The sequence below is a fragment of the Cyprinus carpio genome, chromosome B17, assembly GCF_018340385.1.
Source record: "Cyprinus carpio isolate SPL01 chromosome B17, ASM1834038v1, whole genome shotgun sequence".
In the NCBI taxonomy this organism is placed as follows: Eukaryota; Metazoa; Chordata; class Actinopteri; order Cypriniformes; family Cyprinidae; genus Cyprinus; species Cyprinus carpio.
In genome coordinates, this window is record NC_056613.1 from 3160988 (window position 1) to 3186165 (window position 25178).

General features: G+C 36.9%; 1 protein-coding gene across 1 annotated transcript in view; it reads left to right on the forward strand.

Moving 5' to 3' along the window:
• LOC109107447 (serine/threonine-protein kinase MRCK alpha-like) overlaps positions 1-25178 on the forward strand; it is a 69942-nt gene that overhangs the window by 22182 nt on the left and 22582 nt on the right. The window contains exons 6-22 of the mRNA XM_042743049.1: positions 9943-10036; positions 12977-13177; positions 13322-13570; positions 13680-13759; positions 14408-14568; positions 14677-14799; positions 15071-15204; positions 16038-16280; positions 16370-16480; positions 17660-17907; positions 18221-18352; positions 21587-21691; positions 23061-23166; positions 23348-23496; positions 24247-24338; positions 24450-24526; positions 24857-24895. Of these exons, the coding sequence (XP_042598983.1) occupies positions 9943-10036; positions 12977-13177; positions 13322-13570; positions 13680-13759; positions 14408-14568; positions 14677-14799; positions 15071-15204; positions 16038-16280; positions 16370-16480; positions 17660-17907; positions 18221-18352; positions 21587-21691; positions 23061-23166; positions 23348-23496; positions 24247-24338; positions 24450-24526; positions 24857-24895 (2344 nt within the window). The remainder of the gene's footprint in view (positions 1-9942; positions 10037-12976; positions 13178-13321; positions 13571-13679; positions 13760-14407; positions 14569-14676; positions 14800-15070; positions 15205-16037; positions 16281-16369; positions 16481-17659; positions 17908-18220; positions 18353-21586; positions 21692-23060; positions 23167-23347; positions 23497-24246; positions 24339-24449; positions 24527-24856; positions 24896-25178) is intronic.

The following is a 25178-nucleotide window of genomic DNA, read 5'->3' on the forward strand; positions in this document are numbered from 1 at the left end:
ATAGTTGTTTAGTTACCAACATTCTTCAAAATATCTTCTTTTATGTTCCACAGAAAGTCATTCAGGTGACAGATGAAATGATGACAGAATTTAAATTTTTGGGAGGTCATTGTGTATTTATTTATTTTTTTTATTTTGTATTTTTTTCCCAGTCTTTAGTTTGATAAACTATCCAATATAACCAATTCATAAAAATGGCAACTGCTAGTAAGTTTTGTATAGTACTTTCTTTACTCTTTACTAAACAATCTAAAAAGGGGAATATTTTATGTATTTGAGGTCTGAGATGTGGGAACAGGGAAGAGAGAGAGAGGGCAAACATTTTGCAATTAAGGTATCAGCCAGTATTGTCTTAAATAGCCTGCATAGTAGGCCTGGGTAAAAAATACTGATATCTCGATTTTAATCGATTCTCATTTTTACGAAAGTAAAAATGTTTTCAGTCAATGAACGGAACATTGAAGGGCACCTCCTGTCCAATAAATCACAATAAGCATTGTGCTTTGGTACTTTTAATATGAAACAAAGTCTCAGATTTCAAATTCTGTCCATTGTATTGGAATATTCAAACAGTAAATGCTGTTTGGCCATCGTTTAATGTGGAGTGACAGATCGCTGGAGCACCTCAGTTTATTAAAAGCGGCAATGTGTACCTAGCGCACGTGACCTGATCATCTCCTCCACATTAATACCAGCTTCAGCACAAAATAAACGACTAAACATCTGAAGGTAAGTTAAAAGAAAGAGTGCAACTTTACAATCCATATCCTGTCTTATGTAATCGCTCAATCAGTGTTTCAGCCGCGCAAAGACGTCAATATAACTTCTTGTAAACAATGTCATGTAACATCACATTTACCTCAGAAAAAAGGTGACCAACCGTGTTTGCATCTAATAATAATAATAATTATAATTAAATAATTTTGATTCCTTTAAATGCTTCCAGAAGCCCCTGTGTATAACCTAATTTAGTTCTTTATATATGTATGTGTGTGTGTATATATATATATATGCAGGGATGCAGTAACTTCATCTGTACGCTGTTCTCACGCTTGTTGTATATTCTAGACCTTTTTAAGTCATTTTAGGTGCATTTAAGAAAAACAGCACCTGTTAAGGAAGTTGAGGCTTGATGTAAACCACTAAACAGGATGTGGTGTAAAACCTGAAGGAAGTGGTTCACCACTGCTAGTTGTTCTGCTCCTCATAGGAAGTGATGTCTCATTTCCAGGATATGAGACACGTTTCTTTGTCAGAGTCTTGGTGTGACTGACATGCGGCTGTCTGAAAGAATGGCTAGACAGCTGACCATCAGAGATGTTAGCGGTCAGTAAGCCATGACGCTTCTCTCTGTCCGTCTGCAGTCAGGGCAGATGGTGTCCACAGATCATCCATGCTCTTTTAAAGCAGGATTACTTCCCTTCCTGTGACAGCTTGTCCTCTATCTCTGTTCTGTGTGTGTTATGAAGACTTGATGCACAAGGCTGACATCTTTGACTCTTTATTTGTTGATATGTAGCTAATTGGTTTATGTGAAGTGTCTGGGAAATGTGTTTTTTTTTTTCTGGAACACTCTTAACAAAAGAATTTAAGGCCAGCTGGACATCAGAAAGTGAGATGGACTAACTGATACTGAGCTATTCTATTCTATTCTATTCTATTCTATTCTATTCTATTCTATTCTATTCTATTCTATTCTATTCACTGACCAGTAGACAACATACTCTGTTTATAAGTCCAGAACTAATCATTTTTGTTGCCCTTTTTTTTTCTATGTCTGTCTTTGTGGAAAGAGAAGATCAGGAAGAGAAAATAGCTGTTAGTCATCATCACTGTAAGTGGCCTATTTGCAGAAGGGTTGGGGGGATGTTTGCTGTTTTGTCCACCCCCTTTCCACTCGCAAGACTGACAAATAACAAATAGACGCAATAGAAAGGAATGCTGGGTCATGCTAAAGGCCATCAGTGTTTACGGTTTACGCATTTATAAGGAAAGTTGCAGGGTTTTAAGTACAGCTCATGACTTTGGACCGCCTAGCCATGGGAAACTGTTGCAGTTCATTCAGTGCTCTCTCTTTCTGGCAATGCGAATTCCACAGTGCTTTATTGGCATGACAAAAACTTAGTGTTGGGGTTTATTAAAATCAGCACAAGCACTAGTAATAGTGATGGTCGCCTTTGCAAACACAACTAGTGCAAAGTAAACAGAAGAGTCTTTCTCATGATGTTAATACAGGAAATGTGTGGAATTCTGTCTCTGTCAGTGTCTTGGCAGTACGAATCTCTTTCTCTGTAAACACAGCAGCTCGTCTGATAAGGGTTTCCAGTGGTTTCGCCGTCATGCAGTGAGGTTGGCATCAGACGCTTGCCTTAATAGGACATCACTCTCCTGCTTTTTTTCTCCCAGGGTCCGTCTTTATTACTCCTTTCTGCATGTATTATTTATTGATTTGTTTTCTGTGCAAGCCTTTTTTTAAATTACTTTTTTTACCCTTTGGACATTCCACAGTTTCTTTTTCCTTTCCTTTGTTGTTATATTGAACATCAGTATAACGCAATGCTGAAAATTTTAATTGTACAAAATAAAGGGTAAAGCAACACTGAAATGTATTAATGCGGGGCAGCTGTGGCCTAATGGTTAGAGAGTTGGACTTGTAACCCGAAGGTCGCAGGTTCGAGTCTCGGTGCTGGCAGGAATTGTAGGTGGGCTGGGGAGTTAATGAACAGTGCTCTCTTCCACCCTCAATACCCTGAAGTGCCCTTGAGCAAAGCACTGAACCCCCAGTGTGTGTTCACGGTGTGTTCACTTCTCACTGCTGTGTGTGTGCACTTGGATGGGTTAAATGCAGAGCACCAATCCCAAATATGGGTTACCATACTTGGCAAATGTCACAACTTTCACTTTTTTAATTATTGGTTACTTTGTTTCATGCTCTCAGCAGCCAATAACTCATCACACAAAACCAGGTTTATCCTCATTCCAAGTGAACCCGTATCATATTTTCATTTAGCTTTGAAGCTTTGTTACTGATCTTCTAGGATAAAGTCTATGTGGGCTGTCAGTAAAAAGGTTGATAGATCTATTTATCTTGCTGTTGTGTTATTTGCATTTATCATTGATTCCACCATTGTCATTGACCTTAACAGAACAGACCTGCAGCCCATTTGTGAGAACCGCAGCTGCAGATCTCCATCATCTATTCATATCTGGCACTGGTGCTCATCCCAGATTTTCTGCTCAGATCTGTGTTGCATTGTCAGTTCACGTGTCCTCCGGATGCAGCCCACCTGACTCGTCCTCTTTTCTTCACTCCTTCTCTCTAACTTGTACTCTTCTCGCTGTGTGAGCTCCTGTGGCCTGTCCAGAAAACAAGGTTCTTCACCTGTTTACTGAGTTTACTATCTCTCTCCCTCCTGCCCTTTTATGGGGCGTCTTCTGCTGCCAAATTTGAGAAAAATGTGCCAGTTGTGGCCCTCCAGCCAGACCCAGAAAGAGTCTTTATTTTTAAAAATTTTAACAATTAATTTATTTATATGATGCAAAGCTGAATTTTCAGCATCATTACTCCACTCTTCAGTGTCACATGATCCTTCAGAAATCATTCTAATATGCTGACTTGCTGCTCAAGACACACGTCATATTATTATCAATTAAAACATCTGTGCTTTTGTGGGAACCCTGTGATGAATGTAAAGCATTTATTTAAATTTGATAATCTTTTGTAACATTATAAATATCTTTACTCTCACTTCTGATAATTTACGGCATCTTTGCTTATTTAAATTATTAATACTTAAGTACTGACCCCAAGCAAACCCTGATGTGAAACCATTTAGTTTGCAGTAATTACTGGCTGACTGTACATTTAACCTGTTTATTACATGACTATTTTCTGAATCACTAAATAAAACATAATTATCCATAAATTATACAGTCATTAAATGAATATTTGACTCCAGAATGCCATACTGGACCAATCAGAATCATGTCCTCCAGAGAGCGTCTAATAAGTGTGTTGGAATGTTCTGAGGGTCAGAGCAGTTTTTGGGCTTACTGAGAGAGAAAGAGAAGTTATTTTTAACACCATGGCTCTGTTTCTCAGTGCTCACTGATCCTTTACTGTCTCTATCACTCACACACACACATACACTCACTCACACAGTCTTCCACCACCTGCCCATCTACTGACCAGCTGCTGCTCCTCCTGTCTGTCTGTGTGTGTGTGTTAAAGAGACCCTGAGGACGTGAACCGTTGCATGACCATTCACACACTAACATAATTTATAACTCTTTTCTGACTGATCTCACATACTTAATTGCAAAAAACAATGCAATTTTTTTTATATTAGATGTGTTCAAGATGCTTTGGAAAGTGTATCGTGACTAAAAATGGGAGATTTTTTTTAAACATCGCTCCTTTCATGGTTGATTTAGTTTGGATGGAAACTTTAGCTCTTTAATGATGGCCGTTTCTTTAGTGGGAGATGAGGTGAATGCAGTCTGCAGGGACTCATTTCTCACATTTTCTGTTGTTTGCTTCCAGCTCTTCCTAATAATGTCCTCTGAGTCTTTATTGACCACTGCTGACAAAAAAAAAAATTGCCTGATACCAATAGCTTATGCAATGTATATTATATGATATGTTGTGTTAGAATTTATTAATATATAAAAAAAATGTAGATTTAAAACAAAAATTTAAGTGAAATCAAGGATCCGAACATTAGCATATTCAGTCAAAAAGATTGTTAAGGATTTAGTACTTTTAAACCTGACTGAAAAAAAAAATAAATAAATGAATTTAAGTATTCATACTACCTCTGAGTTTTTCCCGTACTGGCTAAAAAGATGTGACTACTGATATATTGTGCATTCCTAAGTTGTGTATGGTGGTTTATAGGCTTTTTTTGTATTTGAATGGTGGTTTGGATTTGTAGTCTCTCGCGCAGCTGTGGTATCGTGCGTCGACAGGGCAGGAAACCAGCACTAATCACATTTTAATGTCCTGCTTCCCAGCGCTGTGTTTCTGTCAGGGCCTGTGTGCAGCATCCTTCATGTAAAGAGGAAGATGAGGTTTTCTTTCAGCACATTCACTGCTCGAGGGTATGATGTTAGCTCCGGTGTTGTCAGGACGGAGGTTTACTTCACCTGTTGGCAGGACGGAAGTTGACCTGGAGTGAACAGACGATTATGTCATGTGTTTGGCAGTACGGAAGTTGAGGTTGAGTTGAATGAAGGTTATGTAATGTGTTTTTATTATGTTATTTTTTTATTTTTATCTTGTTAACTCATCGTTATCGTTTAGTTTAAGAATTAATTTTTCCAAACCCGTCCTTTGCATGATTGGTCCGATTGGTCTCATTTTCATTTCATCATGTCTGTGATGTCTGATAAATCGCTTTGTACAGCGTTACCAGGGAAACCGCTATTTTACGGCTCCGAAAGCGGCACCTAGTGGCAAAGAATGAATTTGCATTTGGGCGGGGAATATGCTAATGTTTCATGTTGATGTCAACATGAAATGGCTTGAGATTCATTTTAAAAACGACTAGTTTCAATGATTCAGAGTCGACTCTTTCTTTTGAGAGACAATAACTTTATACCACAGTGCACTTTCAGATTTAAAACTTTTCCAGGATGTTTTCATTCACTTAGAGCTGTTACACACTGCACGAAAAGTCATTTTCATAAATCCATGATAGGATAGAAAAATCCATAACACTTTAAAATAGCTTCTATCAGTTATAAGACCAGTGTTGTTTTAGTATTATTTATATAATGTTATAGCATTTGTATTTCTATTAAGCTTTTTGTTTTTGTATTTTCAGTTTTCATTTTAAGTAATTTAAGTTTTTGTAATTGAATGTCTTTTTTTTTGGTAAATATTTCTATTTAACTTTATTTGATTTCAGTTTTAGTAATTTCAGTACTTCAACTTAAAATTTACCTAAGACATTTTTCTTTATTTGTTTTTTAGTGATTTTTGTAATTAATTTTAAGTTTTTGAATTTCAGACATATGGATTCAAGGCCTGGAAAGTACTTGAAAACTAACATAGGTCCTTGAAAGTGCTTAAATTAAATTTGAAATCAGTTTTGTTTACGCTGATATTTTTAAAATAGTCCGATATGTGCTTCTGTCAAAAACAGAACAAAACACGGGGGGGTTTGTTTAAAAATCCTATAAATGTATGAGGTGGCAAGAGGGGTCTTTTACCCAACACGGGGTAAAAGGCCCACAGAGGACCATAGATACAATACCTTAAGCTAAAATATATATACTATATATTTTTGTTTGTTTTGTTTTTAATAATGTTTTAAGTTAATACTTGTTCAAAACATTCACTTTAGCAGAGTTTGCACTATTTTCTGCACATTTTGAAAAATATAAATTATTTTTGTTCAGTCTGCATATAGGCGTTTTGTGGCATATCGCCGAAAATAACTTAAATTACACTTTCAGTTTTGATCGTACAGGTAAGAGCAATACATCAATAGAATCTGTAAAGGGTCTACTTTTATTTGTATACCACACATAATAAGAAAAACTTTGGGCATTTATAAAATAAAGAGAAAACAAACAGAGTGCGCTGTCTGCAGCCTTTGTCTGCGTGATCTTCATTCAGAAATACGTTATTAAAATGAACTGAAACTTAACAAATACTCTACAAAGAGATATGAGAGATATTTCTATAGAAATCTTGATATGTCTACTTTTAAACTAAGCAAGTTTTATCGACAACAAATATTAAGTAATAAAAGCTCTGTGCTTTCTAACTTTTTAATAAAAAGTACCAGCTATAAAATTTATTCCGAATTCATAACGAAATTCAAACAATACAGTTTTGGCGCTCCTTAATGGGGCAGGCGCGGTCGCTTTAGCACCTCATTTCAAGGGCAAGTGAACCCATTTAATCTTTCTCTTTACTACTATAGTACATAGTGAACATGAATTAACATCAAAAGGTAGGCTATTTTATAAGAGATCCTACAGTACAACTTACTGAAATGTCTCATGTAGGAGGAGCCCAAGCTACACTCAGTGGCCAAATGATGCTTATGCTCCATGACACTGGTACATATTCTGTGTAATGAACAATTCTTTCTGACTGTAGATTTCAAGCTGGAAAAGACATTTAGTTCCCACTTTAAGTGAACCTTAGTTCCCAGGTCGTCTACAAGATGGATTAAAATCCTGATAAAGTCAAGAAAAGATGAGACATAAACACATGACAGTATGATTGAAATGTTAAAATGCAAATAAATAAAAAATAACAATCGTAAAATAAATAAAACACGTTTATTCTGTGGCTCCTAAGGTTTTTTTCTTATAGGAGCCAATGGCTCCTTACTCGATTTTTTTGTTTGGAGCCCTGTCTTGTATACAAACGTTGATTTTTATATGTGCGTTTGTTTTTCATTCGTTCTAATTTTGATTGTAGAGTGAACTGTATTCGTAAGTGTCATCACTGTTTTCCACTGATCCCAGAACAGACTCCAGGAGCCCATGAACTCGAGCACAAGATGAGTCACATTAGTCAGTTGGGCTGGTTTGCATGTGAACGGTTCTGTCTGTTCTCCTGAGGCGGCCTCCCTTCACAGTAGCTCTGCCTCTGTGTAAACATGGAGGGAAAGCAGCCGGAGAGGGGCGGAACAAATAAACACAGTCTCTAATGCAGCAATCCAAACCAGTGCCGTGCCCGCACCCACACATGGGCCAAATCCACACAGCTCCTCATCTGGGACAGATGTTATGTTTCCGCTGCTGTATCAATGATAAAATGATCAAATCAGCGATCCGTTTCATACAACTCTTTAATGTGCCCAGAGAAGTTCCCTGTGAGGAAGTCTCCATGGCCGGCCAGGCTTCCCGTGCTGACTTTTTTGGAAGAGTCCCCAGTTATGACTATAAATTGTAGTAGGCCACGAAAGTACTCTTTGTTTTCATTCCTCAGCTCTTAAATGGAGTCGCAGCAGGAGTGTTTTGAAGGGGACATTTCATGGAAAATGCTGCTTTGTTTAATATGAAAAAACTCCATAGTTCACGACCCCAGTTCCACCAGAACATTTATGGTAACTAAACTGCAAAAATGAGGCATTCAGAGATTGTTATGGATATGATGTCACACTCATGAGCACACTGAAGCAATAGTTTACCAAAAATGAAAAATGCCATTGTTTGCTTAAGCTCGTGTGACGTTTTCTTCTGAATGTTTCATGCTGCATTTTTGCAACATACAATTAAAGCAGGAGCTAAAAAAGGACAAGAAGTCACTTTATACAAAGTCTTTGTGCACATGCAAAGATCATAATATAGAAAAGTTTTTGAAAGTCTCTTCTGCTCACCAAGGCTGCATTTATTTAATCAAAAATACAGTTATAAAAAAAACAGTAACTGTTTTCTATTTGAATATATTTTAAAATGTAATTTATTCCTGTGATGCAAAGCTGAATTTTCAGCATCATTACTCCAGTCTTCAGTGTTACATGATCCTTCAGAAATCATTCTAATATGCCGATTTGCTTAGCAAGAAACATTTCTTATTATTATCAATGTTGAAAACATTTGTGCTGCTTAATGTTTGTTTTTTATGGAAACCATTTTATATTTAGTATTCTTTGATGAAAAAAGTGTTCAAAAAGTGTATAAATGTCTTCACTGTCATTTTTTTATCGATTTAATGCATCATTGTTTAATAAAAAAAAAAAAAAAAAAATACTGTTTAATTCTGAATGTTTAAAAGATGTTGGAAAATGGTCAGTGAAAAAATTCAAAGGAAAAATTATGCTTTTTGTAAACTTTTACTAAAATTAAAACACATCCAGGTACAGTGTGCTTACTTGCATGTAAATATCATGAGTTTTTTTTTTTTATGCTTGTCGCCAAACCTCCACAAGCGACAGGAAGTTTTGTTGATTGCTTGGTTTCTATTTTCTGTAGCATTTTGTATTCATTGTACACAGACTTATTTCTTAAACTTTATAAACAGGAATATAAAACTTCTACAGAAATGTAGAATATGATCTCAGTATCAAGTTTCCATTCAGCTCTTTGCAACCTTGTTTTCTGTATAAATCTCAGTAGAGCTTTTTGCTATGGCTTGCTGCCCGTGGAACACTGTTACAGGATTCCGCAGCATTTTGGGTGAGATATTGAAGGAAACTCACCTCAAGAGCGCTGTCATAATTCATGTCTATACAAGGCACACGCAAACATTCGCTCCGTCTTTATTACAGCTCCACGTCAAACTCCTGGATCACATTTACGAGGGGCGAATGGGTGAGAGCGTAAAGGAGAATAAGAACTGTCTGTGTTTCGTTCTTGCCGCGAGCGTGTTCTCTGACACACAGCTGTAATGGAGACACGAACTTGCGACACTTTGATTCCTGTTTGTTTGCTTCTAGTGCCCTGTGGGCAGGTCACAGACGGGGCAGCGAACACCTCTCAAATGCTATTAAGACTAATCCAGCCCTCCAAATGACAGGCTCAGACTCTGACCTGTTTGTTTTGACTTCCTCTTATGAAGGCCGGGGTTTTGTGGAGTGGATGGAGGCTTTCTGTGTTTCCTATGTGGCTCTCTCTCAGGAATAGAGGTGATTTACAGGGCGGACACAAGTGCTCACTGTGAAGTCCACTGTGAATTGCTGCTCTGTCTCATTAAGAAGCTCTCTAAAATGCATACTGGACTTGAAGTGGCTCTGAAGGTTGTAAAATGAAGCAGCAAACTGCAACATGCCTCTTAAAAAGAGCTTTGCTCCATGTAAACCAAATAAAATAACAGCATTATTCACAATTATGTTAATGCATTTTGCAGATCCAAAGCAACTTACTTTGCATTCAGAGTAATCAATGTTCCCTGGGAATCGAATCAATCTTGGAAGTTTTTAATAACTTGAAGTTGATGTGATGTTAACATAAATCTTCTTTCTATTTTCTCTCTGACAGAGACATCAAGCCAGATAACATTCTGCTGGATGTGAACGGACACATTCGACTGGCTGATTTTGGCTCCTGTCTTAAACTCACGGAGGATGGAACGGTTAGTATGTTAGCTTCATGAATATCACACCAGATTATTAATGATCATATTTCACAGAAGAAAAACACAGTAATTAGGGATTGTTGTTTAAAGCTGATAGTGTGAACTGGGTCGCCTTATTTATACTGGAATGGATCAGACAAACCTTACAACTTGATTTGAAAGCTTTAACGGCAGAAATGTGTAAATGCAAGTCTTTCTTCATGAAACGAATGGAAACATTGCAGTATTTTGATGAAATTGTAGTTCATTCCTCCACGGTCATTTATCTTGGTCTTATTTTCCCTAATTCTATACTTTTTGGCGACTTCAAATCAGAGTTTGTAATGTTGTGATTCATCTGAGAACTGGTCGAACTGGTTCCTAAGAGCTCATTACTGAAGAGTTTTTTTTATTACTACAGAGAAAATTAATGAAAAGAATGCTTCAGGAACCAATGACATTCATACATTTTTTAAGTGTGACGCAAGTTTCCAAATACTTTTTGGGGTCAGTTTCAGATCTGGTTGTTTTCCCATGATTTAATTCACTTCCTGTCCAAAGAATATTTTGCTCAATTACAGTACAGTTTTTTTATTTTTATCAAAAGTGACAGTAAAGACGTTTTTTCATCTTTCTATTAATTCTGTTTCATTCTATTTCTATTTATCATGGTGTCCTCAAAAATATTAAGCAGGCCAACTGTTTTCAACAATGATAATAATAAGAAAAGAAGTGTTTCTTGAGCAGCAAATCAGCTTTTTAGAATGATTTCTCAAGGATCATGTGACACTGAAGTCTGCTAGTGAAGTAATGATGCTGAAAATGCAGCTTTGCATCTCCGCAATAAATTACATTTTAAAAAATATTTAAATAGAAAACAGTTCATTTAAATTCAAATAATATTTCCACAATATTACTGTTTTTTTTTTATTATTAAAATAAATGCAGCGTTTGTGAGCATGAGATAAAAAAGTGTGCCAATCGTTACTTTGAAAATGAAGCCGTTGCTCATAGATTGGTGTGTGTTGACTACTACTACACAATTAATCAAAAATGCTACAGAAGGAGTTTTAGGTCACCTGACATCTTTCACCTTTCACCTAGTGGAAGCGCTTAGACATTAAATTGCGAATTGTGCTTGACAAAAACAAAAATCTATGGATGAATTTGGACTCCAGCTCTATCCTGTAGGCACACTGTTTTAATATAAAAGAATGGGAGACCCAGAGGACACCCTTGGTTTGAAAGGCAGTTCATGATCAGAGTTGTATTTCACACATCTTTGAAGCAGGGGTGAGTATTTCATCTGATATGTGCTGCTGTTTTCTGGCACGTCACAGACAGAGCGGCAGGATATCCCCCCGACTTCTGACAAGAGCAGCGTGAGTGTGGTCTCTACGTGTTCGCACGTGTGTGCCTAACTCTCTTCACATGTCCATGTGTTTTCAAGTGTGTGTCACTGCCAGCGAGAGCAGCTAATTTACTGCCTCACTTCCACAAATTCTTCCAGCTACACACATCTGCCACGGGCTGCCTTACAGACGGTTTCCGCCCGCTCATCCCCCTTGAACCCGGGCCAGGAAGCTCCAATCATCCCCCCATTCATTAGTGGTCTCTGGGTGATACCTCTCTCTGTTTTTCTCTCTCAGTGCGGTCTGTGTTCTGAGAGGTCTTTGTTGCATCTGAATACTTTGACCGTCATGTTCCCCTAAGCCCCGCCCACCTCTGCTGGCTGCAACCAATGTGATGGCTTCAGTTGTTCATTTGCATTTTATAGTTATGAGTGTTGTGCCAATAAAAAGCATTTCCAGGGATTACTTTGTATTGCAACCTTGTTCACTGACAGGATGTGATGTGATCTGATCTGCTCAGACAGACACTGAACGCCTCTCTCTTTCTGTTCTCAACATGCCAGGTCCTGAATTCTCCTGCAGTCTTAATAACAAACGCCACAGTAAATAGATAAATCTCACGAAACCTGTCAAGAACACATCCGTTCACATTTCATGACAAAACTGAAATGGGAAAAATGTTTGTCCCCCTTCCCCCCACAAAAAATAAGAAGATTAAATAATATTAAATAAAAATATTAAAAAGAAATCCTGTACATAACGATTTAATTTAAGCAAAATATCAGATTTTTTTTCCACATTTTTTTTGTGTGTGTAATGTAACCTTTACATGTTCTTGACAGGTTTTCTGAGATTCACCAAGAAAACATTATCAGTTGAATTGACAATATAAAACACTTTTATTTGATCTGAAAAGTTTTACAGTTTAAAGACTAGTTTAACTAGACAGACCTTCAAATGGTTGCCAGACACTTGACTAAATGAAAAAAAAAAAATACAAAATGCGAATATCTGTGAAAAAAGGTGACTTTTTCTTATATAAAGCCTCTGTGAGCATTTGTACAGAATATACATGAAAAAAGAGCAGAAAACGACTATTAGTACAGACTTTTAAAGACATTAATAAGAGAACAACGCAGAAAATATTGCATAATATACACTGTTGTTTTCATACTTGGGGTCATAACTGACAAGTTGTTCGACCAATAGCATGCAGGCATTGTACGTAATCGACCAATCATAGTGTGCAAAAAGGTGGGATTTACAGATACTGATGGGAAAAGCAATACAAATACAAAGACATATAATGTATGAGGACTATAGAGAGCATGTGAATAGAAAATGAAGCCAAAACCTGCACATTTTAGTCAGTTTAAACAAAAAAGATGTATGGTTACCCTAATAAATAGTATTCCTAAAAAGTGTGTTCCTTTTAAACTCAACTTTATTTCTAAAGAAGAATTGATAAAAATATATACGCCCTTACTGCTGACAGTGTAAATTCAGATATCTGATTATAGCTGGTTAGATTAACAATACAGTATGTGTTCCAGTTTTGTGTGCAATATGTAGCCTTTCCTCCAATGTCCATTTTCTTTCCTCACAGGTGCAGTCCTCCGTCGCTGTGGGTACCCCAGACTACATCTCTCCTGAGATCCTGCAGGCCATGGAGGACGGGAAAGGGAAATATGGGCCGGAATGTGACTGGTGGTCGCTGGGCGTCTGCATGTATGAGATGCTGTATGGGGAAACTCCTTTCTATGCAGAGTCCCTGGTGGAAACGTATGGCAAGATTATGAACCACAAGGTACAGAATAACACACAACAAGCAATTTTTCAGTCAAGTACTATAGTTTTTTTATTATATTGAAAATGTCATGAAGTGCCATGAAAGCCTAATATTGTCTCCATTTTTTTTTTAAAGTGTTTTTTCCCCTTGTTTTTCCCACAGGAGCGGTTCCAGTTTCCTGCTCATGTGACGGACGTCTCTGAAAATGCCAAAGACCTGATCCGCAGACTCATCTGCTGCAGAGAGCACAGGCTGGGTCAGAACGGCATTGAGGACTTCAAACAGCACCCTTTCTTTTCCGGCATTGACTGGCAGAACATCCTCAAATGTGACGCCCCCTACATCCCTGAAGTCAGCAGCCCATCTGACACATCAAACTTTGATGTGGATGACGACTGCCTCAAGAACACGGTAGAGTTTTAGACATACCTTAATAAGATCACTCATTGCTGGGTTTGAACCCACAACCTTTGGCGTATCAACTGTACAGCTGCAATTTACAATTCCTGCTCTGTTTTAGGAGACAATGCCACCTCCTTCCCACACCACCTTCTCAGGACACCATCTCCCATTTGTAGGTTTCACCTACACTAGCAACTGGTAAGATATCTCTGCATGAGGTGTAGTTTCAAATTCCCTCTCTGTTTAACCCTCAGTCTGTGTCCAGGTCAGTTTGACCAACATTTGATATTCAGACTGCTTGAAACATTGGTTAAACTATTTATTTCACTACTTATCGACACATAAATCACTATTGGAAAGACAAATTGATCCTCCACTGGTTTCCATGCAATTTGCCAATTTTTTTTTTGAAAAACAGAAAAGCATTAATGTAGCTTATCAAACACTAAAATAGGAAATAAGTGAGAACTTGAAATTGAAGACTTTTCTTCTGAATCATCAAAGGAAAATTTGCTGTTTTAGGTTGCTATTTTTTGCATCTCAATTACTGGATTACTGCATTGAAAAGGAGTTTAAGAAAATAAATGTGTCAAATTGTCACCAAACACAATAGAAATAGATTTTTTTTTTCTCTCTCTCTGACAAGCTGCAGTAGATGTTTTCTCGTCTTTGCATGAATCTTTAGTGTTTTTCATTTTGTCAATTTTTGTCAATTTGGACACCAGTATGTGTCAATTTGACCCAGAACACAAAAGTTGTACTCAGTATTTTAACATGGTATGGTTAAAACAAAAAACATTCTTATGAGCCTTTATTGTGATCATTTGACCGTGTTTTCTCCTACAGTACGCTGTCTGACCGCGGTTGCCTGCGGGAGTCTGCGGCAACTGCACAAATGGATGTGTCCGTGCAGCGCGGCCTGGAAGACAGTCTGGCTACTGAGGCGTACGAAAGGAGGATCCGCCGTCTGGAGCAGGAGAAGCTGGAGCTCAGTCGCAAACTACAAGGTGTCTCTCCGTCTTATCTGTCGAGTGACCTTTTTATTTTCTGCTGAAATAATCCCAAAGAATAAGTTCACAGCTTGGCTGACAGCTAAAATGTCTTCTGCCCTTCAGAGTCCACAAAAACGGTTCAGGCACTGCAATACTCCAGCGGGGACGGGCCTGTTTCCTCCAGCAGAGAGTTTGAGATCCGTGGACTGAAGGAGGAGATAGAAATGCTGAGGAAACAGATCGCAGGTAATCTCAGTCGCTGCATATATACATGCATCATGCAATTTTCTCATGTAACCAGACATGAGTTTAGTTTTTTACAAACATGTTTGCAGTTGTGTTTCAAATGTAATAAAAAAAAAAAAAAAAAAATATATATATATATATATATATATATATATATATATATATATATATATATATATATATATATATATATATATATATATATAATTTACTTCCTCACATTATAGTTTGTGTTTCTAGTTTATTTTTTTTTGTCTCTCTCCTCCTTCAGATACAGTACAGGTGGAGCAGCAGTTCGAACAGGCCAGTTCTGCCCGCAGGGATCTGGAGGACTCCTCCAAACAGATCCGATCTCTGGAGAAACAGCTCAAGAGCATGAAGCAGGAGAGAGATGACCTGCAGAAGGTACAACCTCAACTGCAGCTTCACACAAGCAATGCCTCTCCCAAGCAAAGTGCCTTGCTGCAGAGATTTGTTTGAAAGGGCACAGTTAATCGAAAGCTGAAATCACATCATGGCTTAGTGTGAATATCACATCACAATTGCTGCAAATTAATTAAATAGATGCGCTCTGCTTGTTTCAGAATGAAGGGATTTGAGAACGCATTACACGCAAACCATCTTCCCATATTTGTATTGAGAAGTGCTTATCAACAAAAAGACGCTGTTAGGGCTTCCTGCAGTTTTTCGTAAAAATAAACATTTGATGGTTTAATGTTTAAAAGTGAAGAAATTATGAGAGCCATGAATATTAGTATTGTAATTTTGCAATTGTAATATAAAATAAAATATTACAATTATAATATTTTTCTTAAATACCTTTTTTTTTTTTTTTTTTACAATTACAATAGTATTATTTCATATTCTGTTTTTATTTAGTAATTTTTACTTTAATTTTAATTTTGTATTTACTACTACTACTACTACTAAGCAATAATAATAAAAAAAAATTTTTATTATAATAAATTAATTCTCTATTATTATTATTTAGAGTACTATGGGACATCTGTTTACTTACTTTGTTAAATGACAACACCCACAATATAATAAAAGACTCAAATGTTCAATAAATAAGTAGGTTGTTTGCAATAATCACAAGTCAGTATTAAAGTGTATGCAGTAATTATTAATAAATTAATTTAAATGAGGTTTTTATTCGGATAATGTAGAATTAATAAATCATTTAAATGTATTTAATTGATAAAATGATTTCAACTTTGTGTTATGTTTGGCTACAGAGTCTGCAGGAGTCCTCAGAGAAGCTGAAGACTCAGGGCAAGGAGCTGAAGGAGGCGGACAGCCAGAGGAAAATGGCCATGCAGGAGTTTGCCGAGGTGAGCGAGAAGGTGACAGAGCTGCGGTCATACAAGCAACGGCTCTCCCGACAGCTCCGGGACAAAGAAGAGGAGATGGATTCCCTCAATCAGAAGGTGGAGGCGCTGCGGCTAGAAGTGCGCAAAGCTGAGCGGGCCAAGAAAGAGGTTAGTGTGGAGGAGAACGCCTGATCGCAGGAGTCTGTTCAGTGGGTTCATACATTACATATGTGCAAACTCCGTGTCTGTGTGTGTAGATGGAGGCCCAGGCTGAAGAGTTTTCTGCTGAGGCTCAGAAAGAGAAGAAGCTGAGGGAACGCAGTGAGCAGTACAGCAGACAGCTGGAGGAGGAGCTGGAGGGAATGAAGGTTTGTGTACCCAAACACACTTTTTCTCTCAAAATACTGTTAAGGGGGTTTTAGAAACAGTGCAAGCCTTCAGGTATGGGAAATTTGCATAAGAGTAGCATGTGATGTTTGTTGACTTGCTTTTATTATGCTGCAACAACCACAATGTAATAAGACTCAAATGTTTAATAAATTAAGTAATAATCACAGTTTGAAAGTGTGTAAAATTATTTAGTGCTGTCAAATCGATTAATTGTGATAAAGCGCATCCAAAATAAAAGTTTGTCTTTACAAAAAAATGTGTGTACTGTGTATATTTAAATATATACATGAATGTGTGTATTTATATATATATATATATATGTATATATATATATAGTATATATATATATATATATATATATTATATTATACACATACACACACACATTTAGGAAATATTTACATGTATAGATATTCATGTTTATAAATAAATATATTACATATAGTTCTTAAATGTAAGATATATATTTTTATATGTATATATAAAAATACATGTATATGTTTAAGAAATATTTAGACGTGTGTGTGTGTATATATATATATATATATATATATATATTTTATATATAAATATGTTTTACATATAATTTTTAAATGTAGATGTGTATGTATTTATAATATAAGTAAATATACAGAGTACACACAAATTATGTAAACAAACTTTTTAGTTTGGATGCGATGAATCATTCAACAGCACTAATTGTAATTAATATATATTTTAAATGTAATTATATAATCAATTAGTCGTTTTATTAGTTATTTGGATTCTTTTAAATATATTATCATATTTGAATTATTGAAATGTAATAATTTAAGTGTTTTTATTGATTGTTTTCTTAAATTTAATACACCATTATTCATCAATGATTTAAATATATGTAATTAATAGATGTTTAATTAATTAAATTGTTTTTGAATACATTATTTTATTATAGTTCATAAATTATTTAATTATAAGTATATAATTATTTTTTAATACATTATAAAGATGAATACATTATTTTAATTAAATTATTTTGTTTTACTAATTTTAAAGCATAATCTTATTATAGTTTGTACATTATATTAATTAGTAAGCTATTTTATTATTACTTTCATGTAACTTGAGATAAGCTCTGTACAAGTCTTTAACTTTTATTTCTCTGTGCTGTGGAGCAGCAGAAGCAGGTGGGCCGCTCTCCAAGCGTTGGGTCATCTGAGCAGCACCAGGAGCTCAGTAAATTACGAGCAGACCTGGAGAACAAGACCGCTTTCTATGAGGAAGAGCTGTCACGCAGAGAACAACAACATGCCAACGAACTGAAGAACCTGAAGAAGGAGCTGCGGGAGTCAGAGGGACAGCAGCTCACCTTAAAGAAAGAGATCATGATGCTCAAAGACAAGCTGGAGAAGACCCGCCGAGAGAGGTACTGATCTTACTGCAAGAGATTACGCTTTACTTAAGCTGTTTTTTTTAATACCGCCATGTATTATTTTGCTTTATAATTCAGGGTCAGAGAGGTTGGAATGTGGTCATGTAAAACTAAATTGCAATCGTTTGTGGTGCAAGGAACCTTGACTAACATTATAAGTGGACTTCAGGGGAAGAAATAAAATACAGCGTAGATTATGTTCCATAAAATAAGTTATGGAGTTTGGCTTGTGTCAGTATGTTGGCAGTGTGTGTTAGATGCTGAGTGCAGTAACCCTGATGTTCAATAAATCATTTCACCCTCACAGTCAGAGCGATCGAGAGGAGTTTGAGACCGATTACAAACAGAAGTACGAGAGAGAGCGAGTGCTGCTGTCAGAGGAGAACAAGAAACTTTCCAGCGAACTTGACAAGGTGAACATGCACACACTGTTAGGGCTGTCATGATATATTTAAGTCAACATGAAATCGAGCAGTTCATTTACGTAATGTGCTGATGCAGGTTATTTTTAAAGAAATGCATTCGTAATCGTTTTTCAAATTAGATAGCTTGCTTATACCTCTGAAATGACTCTGCTTTTCCATTGATGTCACTCAGGAACCACAGGCAATCGGATAAAGTAAACCAAAAGACAAACAGCTGTTTAGGCATTGCTGTAGGAAACTCATGTAGGGGTGACACATTTTTGTTGGCCAGTCTCGAAGTTTGCATCACCCTGGTTTATTCAACAAAAAGACAATTGGCTTTTGGATTATTGCAGAAATTACACTCTTGTGACTACCAAAAGCTTATGATTTTTACATGTCCATAAATGAACACCGCTTTTATGAATTATGAAGGCACGGTACAATCGACAGAAGCTAAAAGCTGAAGTTTTGAAGAACAAACTACACAGCTACAACTCATTTAGTCCCATTTAGCCACTTGTTAGCAATAGCCTATTTCAGGACAAGAAAAAGTTTTTAAAAAAATAACAAGTGGGAATTATTGATGTATTTCATCATAGAATATAAACTGAAAATATCTTGAGGTTGTGTTTACCAGAGAACATATTTCAGATATTTAACCAAAAGCCCATTCAAAAACGTAACTTTTCCAGGTTTTAAAACTTATGGCTGTCGCACTCTTTTCTTTATTTTGATATAACTCTCTTGTTCTCCAATAATTTCCAGTAAATGTAACGGGTAGTGGTCGACCGATATTGTTTTTTTTTTTGTTTTTTTCGACAGCCGATGCCGATATCGATATCTTGGAAAGCAGGGTGGCTGATATAAAGCCTATATAATTTTCTTTTATTTAATATTTAAGAAATTTACAATAATTTGAAAATGGATTAAAAAAATAAATGTGTAAAATAAAGATGCTTATACTTTAATTGACCATGTATTTTTCACAAATAAACAAATATTTAATAAAAATCTAATTAAAAAGTAAGTAAACACTGTAACAGAGCACTCGGTATTCTGGGAAGTTTATATGCATTTGGAATCACTCTTTTTCTTCTTTTTTTTTTAAATAAAGCCAAGGCAACACTCATTTTACATACAGCACACAGTGAAAATGACATGAATATGACATTGGGCAAAAACATGAAGTGCAGCATAATTTGAAATCACGAGTTAACAAAAGCAATCATTATAATACTTTTTGGTATACATTTTAATTCCTTTGCTTAACAGTCCTATCTGATTATTAGACAGACATCTGTCCGTGGAAAGAACTGTTAACGACGACAATGAACGAGGGAGAATGTGAGCACCACTGTGTGTTCAGGCGCTGCCTCAGCACCGTCAAAATAAAAGTCTGACAAGCCGTCAAAATAAAAGTCCCACCACGAAAACATCGGGCAAACAGAAAAACTTATCGGCTGATGCCGATATTTGGAAAATGCCAAATATCGGCTGACCACTAGTAACTGATAATACTTTAGTATAGGGACCGATTCTCACTATCAACTAGTTGCTTATTAGCATGCCTATTATTAACATATTGGCTGTTTATTATTACTTATAAAGCACATATTCTGCATGACCATATTCTGTATTCCCAATCCTACCAGATACCCAAATGTAACGAGTTCCTTATTAACTATTAATAAGCAATTCTCACGTATTTGTCATCCTGTTCCTATATTGTTTTAGATTATTTCAGACATAGCCTAGTTTTGAATGAAGCTTTTGATGTGCAAACGATTGTAGATACTATACTTACAGCGCTGGATATTGTAAAATTGTACTACCATTTTGTGGTGCACCAGTATTTTTAGGCTTGGATACTATGACACTACTGTGGCTCCAGGATGCTGTGTAACACTAACACACCACCCCACACATCGGCCCACGACCCTGAAACCACAACCTCTATCTCTCATATTACTGAAGCCTGAAGTCACAGATTCCACGTCGCTTTTGATGTGGTCATTACGCTGAAGATGACAGGAGGCTTCACGTCTTAGCGGTCAGAGTGGATGCTCTTTGTTAAAACCAGGAATTAATTCTGGGTATCGTTTCTGAGCGCTTCAAACGGAGTGTAAAGCACATAAAGAAATGCTTGTAGTGTGTATGTAGCAGTTCATAGCTCTCAGCGAGAAGTTAGAGATGTTTAGAGAAGAACCCTTGGAGGGCAGCACTCAGTTGTGAAAGAAAGAAAACATGCCTTTGTCATTTGCGGACTAAAATGTTGTGGTCTTTCCATGAGTCCGTTGAGCTGAAGAGATGGTCCACCATGCCAATGTTTTACTGGGAAGTCAGTCAGCATTCTGCCCCTTTGTAAGCACAGGAAAATATGCTGATCAACAGACAGGAATCTGGAGCGCTTTTCCCGAGGACCACAGCGAAGGCTCAGTGCTCCGGTCAGAGCGTAGTAATAAATGAAAACCTCGGATAATGCAAGCTAACCTAATTATAGGGTGGTCAACCTCACCAGCTCTTGCTTAAGATAGAGAGTGCATCTAAATCAGATTGACTAGATGCGTGTACTAGCAGACGTGTTTACTGTGGAGTCAACCGAGCCGTTGCAGATGGAGGGGGTCATGCTTATTCATGAGCGTTCGGTGGTTTAGGGTATTACAGTGACATGGGTGGCTTTGCATGGTGGTCCATTCAGCAGGCTCTGATGAGAGCCAGTCTCGGTCTCGCTGGTCCGTATAATTGCATCTGGCCCCCCAAATTGCTGTATTGGTTTGTGATTTTCTAACATGGTAATGGGCATGTTTTCGAGCTTGTTGTGTTACATGGGTTGTGCAGAAGTAAAAGCCTCAAACGAAGATTGTTTCCCATTCACTGAAATATAAATTGGTTTCAGGATGTGCTAAACTACGTTATGATCAATTTAAAGCTGCAGTCCGTAACTTTTGGTGCTCTAGAGGTTAATAAACAGAACTGCATGCATTTAGCAAAAGAGCATTACAGCCAGAGCTCTGTTTATGTGTATGACGAGTGAGCGGTTTCTACCAGAACCAGTCTAAGATAATCAGAATAATTAAAACACGGCTTGGAAAATGGATTCATGATGTTCTCGCGTCTAAATTTTGTACATTTTGACTGCAAGCTTAAATGCGTCCTTGGTGAATAAAAGTAGAATAAAATAAAAAAAGGTGAATAAAATCTTGTGATCATTAGTGTGTATGTTCAGTAACATGTTTTTGTGTGTGTAGATGATGGCCTCTTTTGAGATTGAGCTGCAGTAACAAACAGCTGGAGGAGGAGATGAGAGAAGTGGCTGATAAGAAAGAGAGTGTGGCCCACTGGGAGGCCCAGATCACAGAAATCATTCAATGGTGAGAAGCACACATAACATGCACACACACCCTTTTAGACTTTGATCTGTCCTGTCCTGTGTCCTGGTTCAACTCTGCTTAGATTTGTGAAAATTGCTATCGGTTTTTTGTTAGTTCCATTGGTAGTTAAAATACTGCATTTTGCCTTTGCTGTGCATTGCAGGCAAAGGTGCTAAACAAATTTATTACTAGACAGGCATAGTTCAATATTATGAAATGCATTTTTGTTAAATAACATTAAAAATCAAACAAATTCACCATTTTAGCCCACACATCTTAAATTTGTGGTGCACTTTGGCACTTTTCAGTGGCATTTTTGCCCTCAAACCCTGGTTCATTTTTGACCGTCTTGTAGCTTTTTATTCGTAAGATTGTCTTTTTTTGATGTCGCTACAAGTTTGATTTTTTTTTTCAGACATTTGAATCCTCACAAATTATAGCTATTTCAAACACACAATTAGCATTTACAAAAAAACTTTACTTGTGCTTTTCGATGAGTTCTTGATTCAAATTTTAATGGCTCTACCCAATGCATCAGTAAATTTGCAGGATGTCCAAATCCAGAGCTTGAAGCCAAAAAGGCAAGTGCAAGTGTGTAGGATTGAGGAGGAGCGGGTGGGGACTCATTATAAACCCTTTCAGCTTGATAAATACTTAAGTGACATAGCATTAGCCCAGTACTTCTTGCTAAAAGCAGACAAGTATATATTCGCCATAGCAGATCATCACTTTAATGTGCATTCAGTCTAAAGGCCCGTTCACACCAAGGACGATAACTATAAAGATAACGATAAAGATATAGTTCTAAAAATCGTTTTCAGTATTAAAGAACAGCAGCATCCACACCACAACTATAACGATAAAGACAAAGAAAAACGATATCGTTGGAATCACTTTCAACACGATTTTTTTTCCCATCTGATGAACGATAAAAAATTGACAGCCAATCAGAATCCATCCTGCTGTAACGCGCTCGAGAATTTAAAGCGGCAGAAGAGCGTGCGCTTAGAATAAACAGAAGATATCGTTCGCTGGTGTGGACGCTAATATCGTTATCTTTATAGTTATCTTTATAGTTATCGTTCTTGGTGTGAACGGGCCTTAAGGCTTGAAGCAACTGGCCGGAAGAAGCTTCTGCATAGTCCTCAAGTCATTTTGTTTTCTCTGCACAGTGGCTAAAAATCCTAACATTTAATGAATATTTCCCAAAAAGTGGTGAAAAAAGTGCTACTCCCTGCATAATTGCAATTAGATTTTTATTGTACTGATGCTACTTTCGCACCAAACCCTAGGTATTTGTGTAGCCGTGGGGCCATCTAGTGGTGATGTTTTGAAAGTGCAGTTCTCAGCATCTGTGTTTCTCTCTCAGGGTCAGTGATGAGAAAGACGCTCGAGGTTATCTGCAGGCTTTGGCCACTAAGATGACAGAAGAACTGGAAGGCCTGAGGAACACCAGTCTGGGTGCACGTGCTACTGTAAGTGTCCTTTTACAGCTAAACTTTGATCTTGACTGTAAACTTAGTTCTTAGTTTTAGAAATGCACTGTAGCATGAGTGAGTAATGCAGTTTATTCTAAACAACGTTCTTTTTGAACTTTAATTGTTTGCATCAAATCTTACTGCATGTTGTAAGCCAGTGGGTTTTGTGGTTTTCCAGGACATGCCCTGGAAGGTGAGACGTTTAGCTAAGCTGGACATGTCTGCTCGTCTGGAGCTGCAGTCTGCACTTGATGCCGAAATTAGAGCCAAACAAACCATCCAGGATGAGCTCAACAAAGTCAAGGCGTCACATATGGCCACTGAGTGGTAAAACAGAAATCTTTTTAAGCTTCCAATAGGTCATACCTGTCGATAGGAAATTGATTGATAGGTGTTATCTAGTAGATAATCCGGTGCGTAGCTGGTAAGAATCAGCAGTAGTTATCAAAGGATATGGGTTTGACCAATGTCGATATCTGAAGAACATGATGGCCAGTTCCAATTTTGTGCAAATTTGATGATTGTTTATGAGATGTATACATAAAGAGAACGATACATTTGTCTTATATTATATATACATTTGAATTTAAATGAAAAATGCAAACTTAGATACCTGTTAATTCTTTAAAGTCAGCATGAAATGAAAATTCACCTTATCTATTTTTTAATTGCATGTTATTGATCTTATAGCAAACAATTCATTCATGTAAATGTTTATTTTATTTTATTTTTTGACCTAATATTTAACTTAAATTATCATAACTTCTCGTCACTGCAAACTTGCATTATTACAGTAAAATGTAAGCTTGTTCTATCCATCTGATGTCAACATTGCACTCAAAAATGTTAGCGAATGACTGCAGTGCCAAGTTGACATATTCTTTTTTGATGATGTTACACTCAGATCAGTATCAAAACACAGAAGATCTGTCTATGCGTCCATTTCATCGTGGCTTTAATAATTCAGTAAAATGTTAATTGACCTTTAGCCAGCGTTGAAGATCTAAAAATGGCCATATGTTGGCATATTAATCAGGTTATGCTCATCATTCTGTGTCTGATTTTTTTTCTGCACAGCAAGCTGGAGGAGTCAGAGAAGAAGAAGCAGGACCTGCAGGCAGAGATCCAGAGGCTGAAACAGGAAACTGAGAGTCTGCGCATATCCAAAGGTAAAAACACAAACATTTGAAATCAATCAGGCAAAATTTTAGTGACAGTCCTGATATTGTTAAGACAGTTTATGCTCATATGTAACATCTAAAGTCATGTTATGTTTTCAGGGGTCAAGCACCAAGACTCCCAGAATTCCTTCCTGGCATTCCTGAATGCTCCAACCTCGGCCCTGGATCAGTTTGATGTAGGTATTTAAAGCACTTAAATGTAGCTTTAGTAACTGACTTTGTAACATTAATTTGTTGTGTTTGCTTTTTCATTTGTTATTCAGGGAAATTAGCTTTTATTGATATTTCTGTTTCCTCTCATATTCTCTTTAAATGGTTTAGTGTGGATTAAATAACTGGCTGAAACACATTCTCGATTATTACTTCTGGGGTTTTGGGACATTCATTTTAAAAGCAAGTGAGCGTGTGTGTGTGTGTGTGTGAATCCTGTTCTCTGTGTTCATATATTGTTTGCTCTCTTTTTATTTCTTTCTCTCCTCGTATCTGTCTGTTTTTGTCTGTGATGACGCTCCACTGCCTGTGGGTCGGCCGGCAAAGGCAGACGTGTAAGCTCCTTTTGTGTATTTGGTGAAGTGGTTCAGCTCTACAGTGATTGGACTGCGTGACTGATGCATGTCTGCGGTGTTACTGCATGGCATAAGTGACATACCCCCATTTCCCAGGGTTTTTTCAAGTACACTTGCTTGTTTGTCACATTCAGGGTCCATTTCACCTCAGTTTGTCTTCATCATACACGTTTGGAATTCAAAGTCCATTTTTCTTTGGTTATTAAATTTGGAGTATTTTGTTTTATTCATCTTGCACTACCAATGGAGGTTTTATTCCATA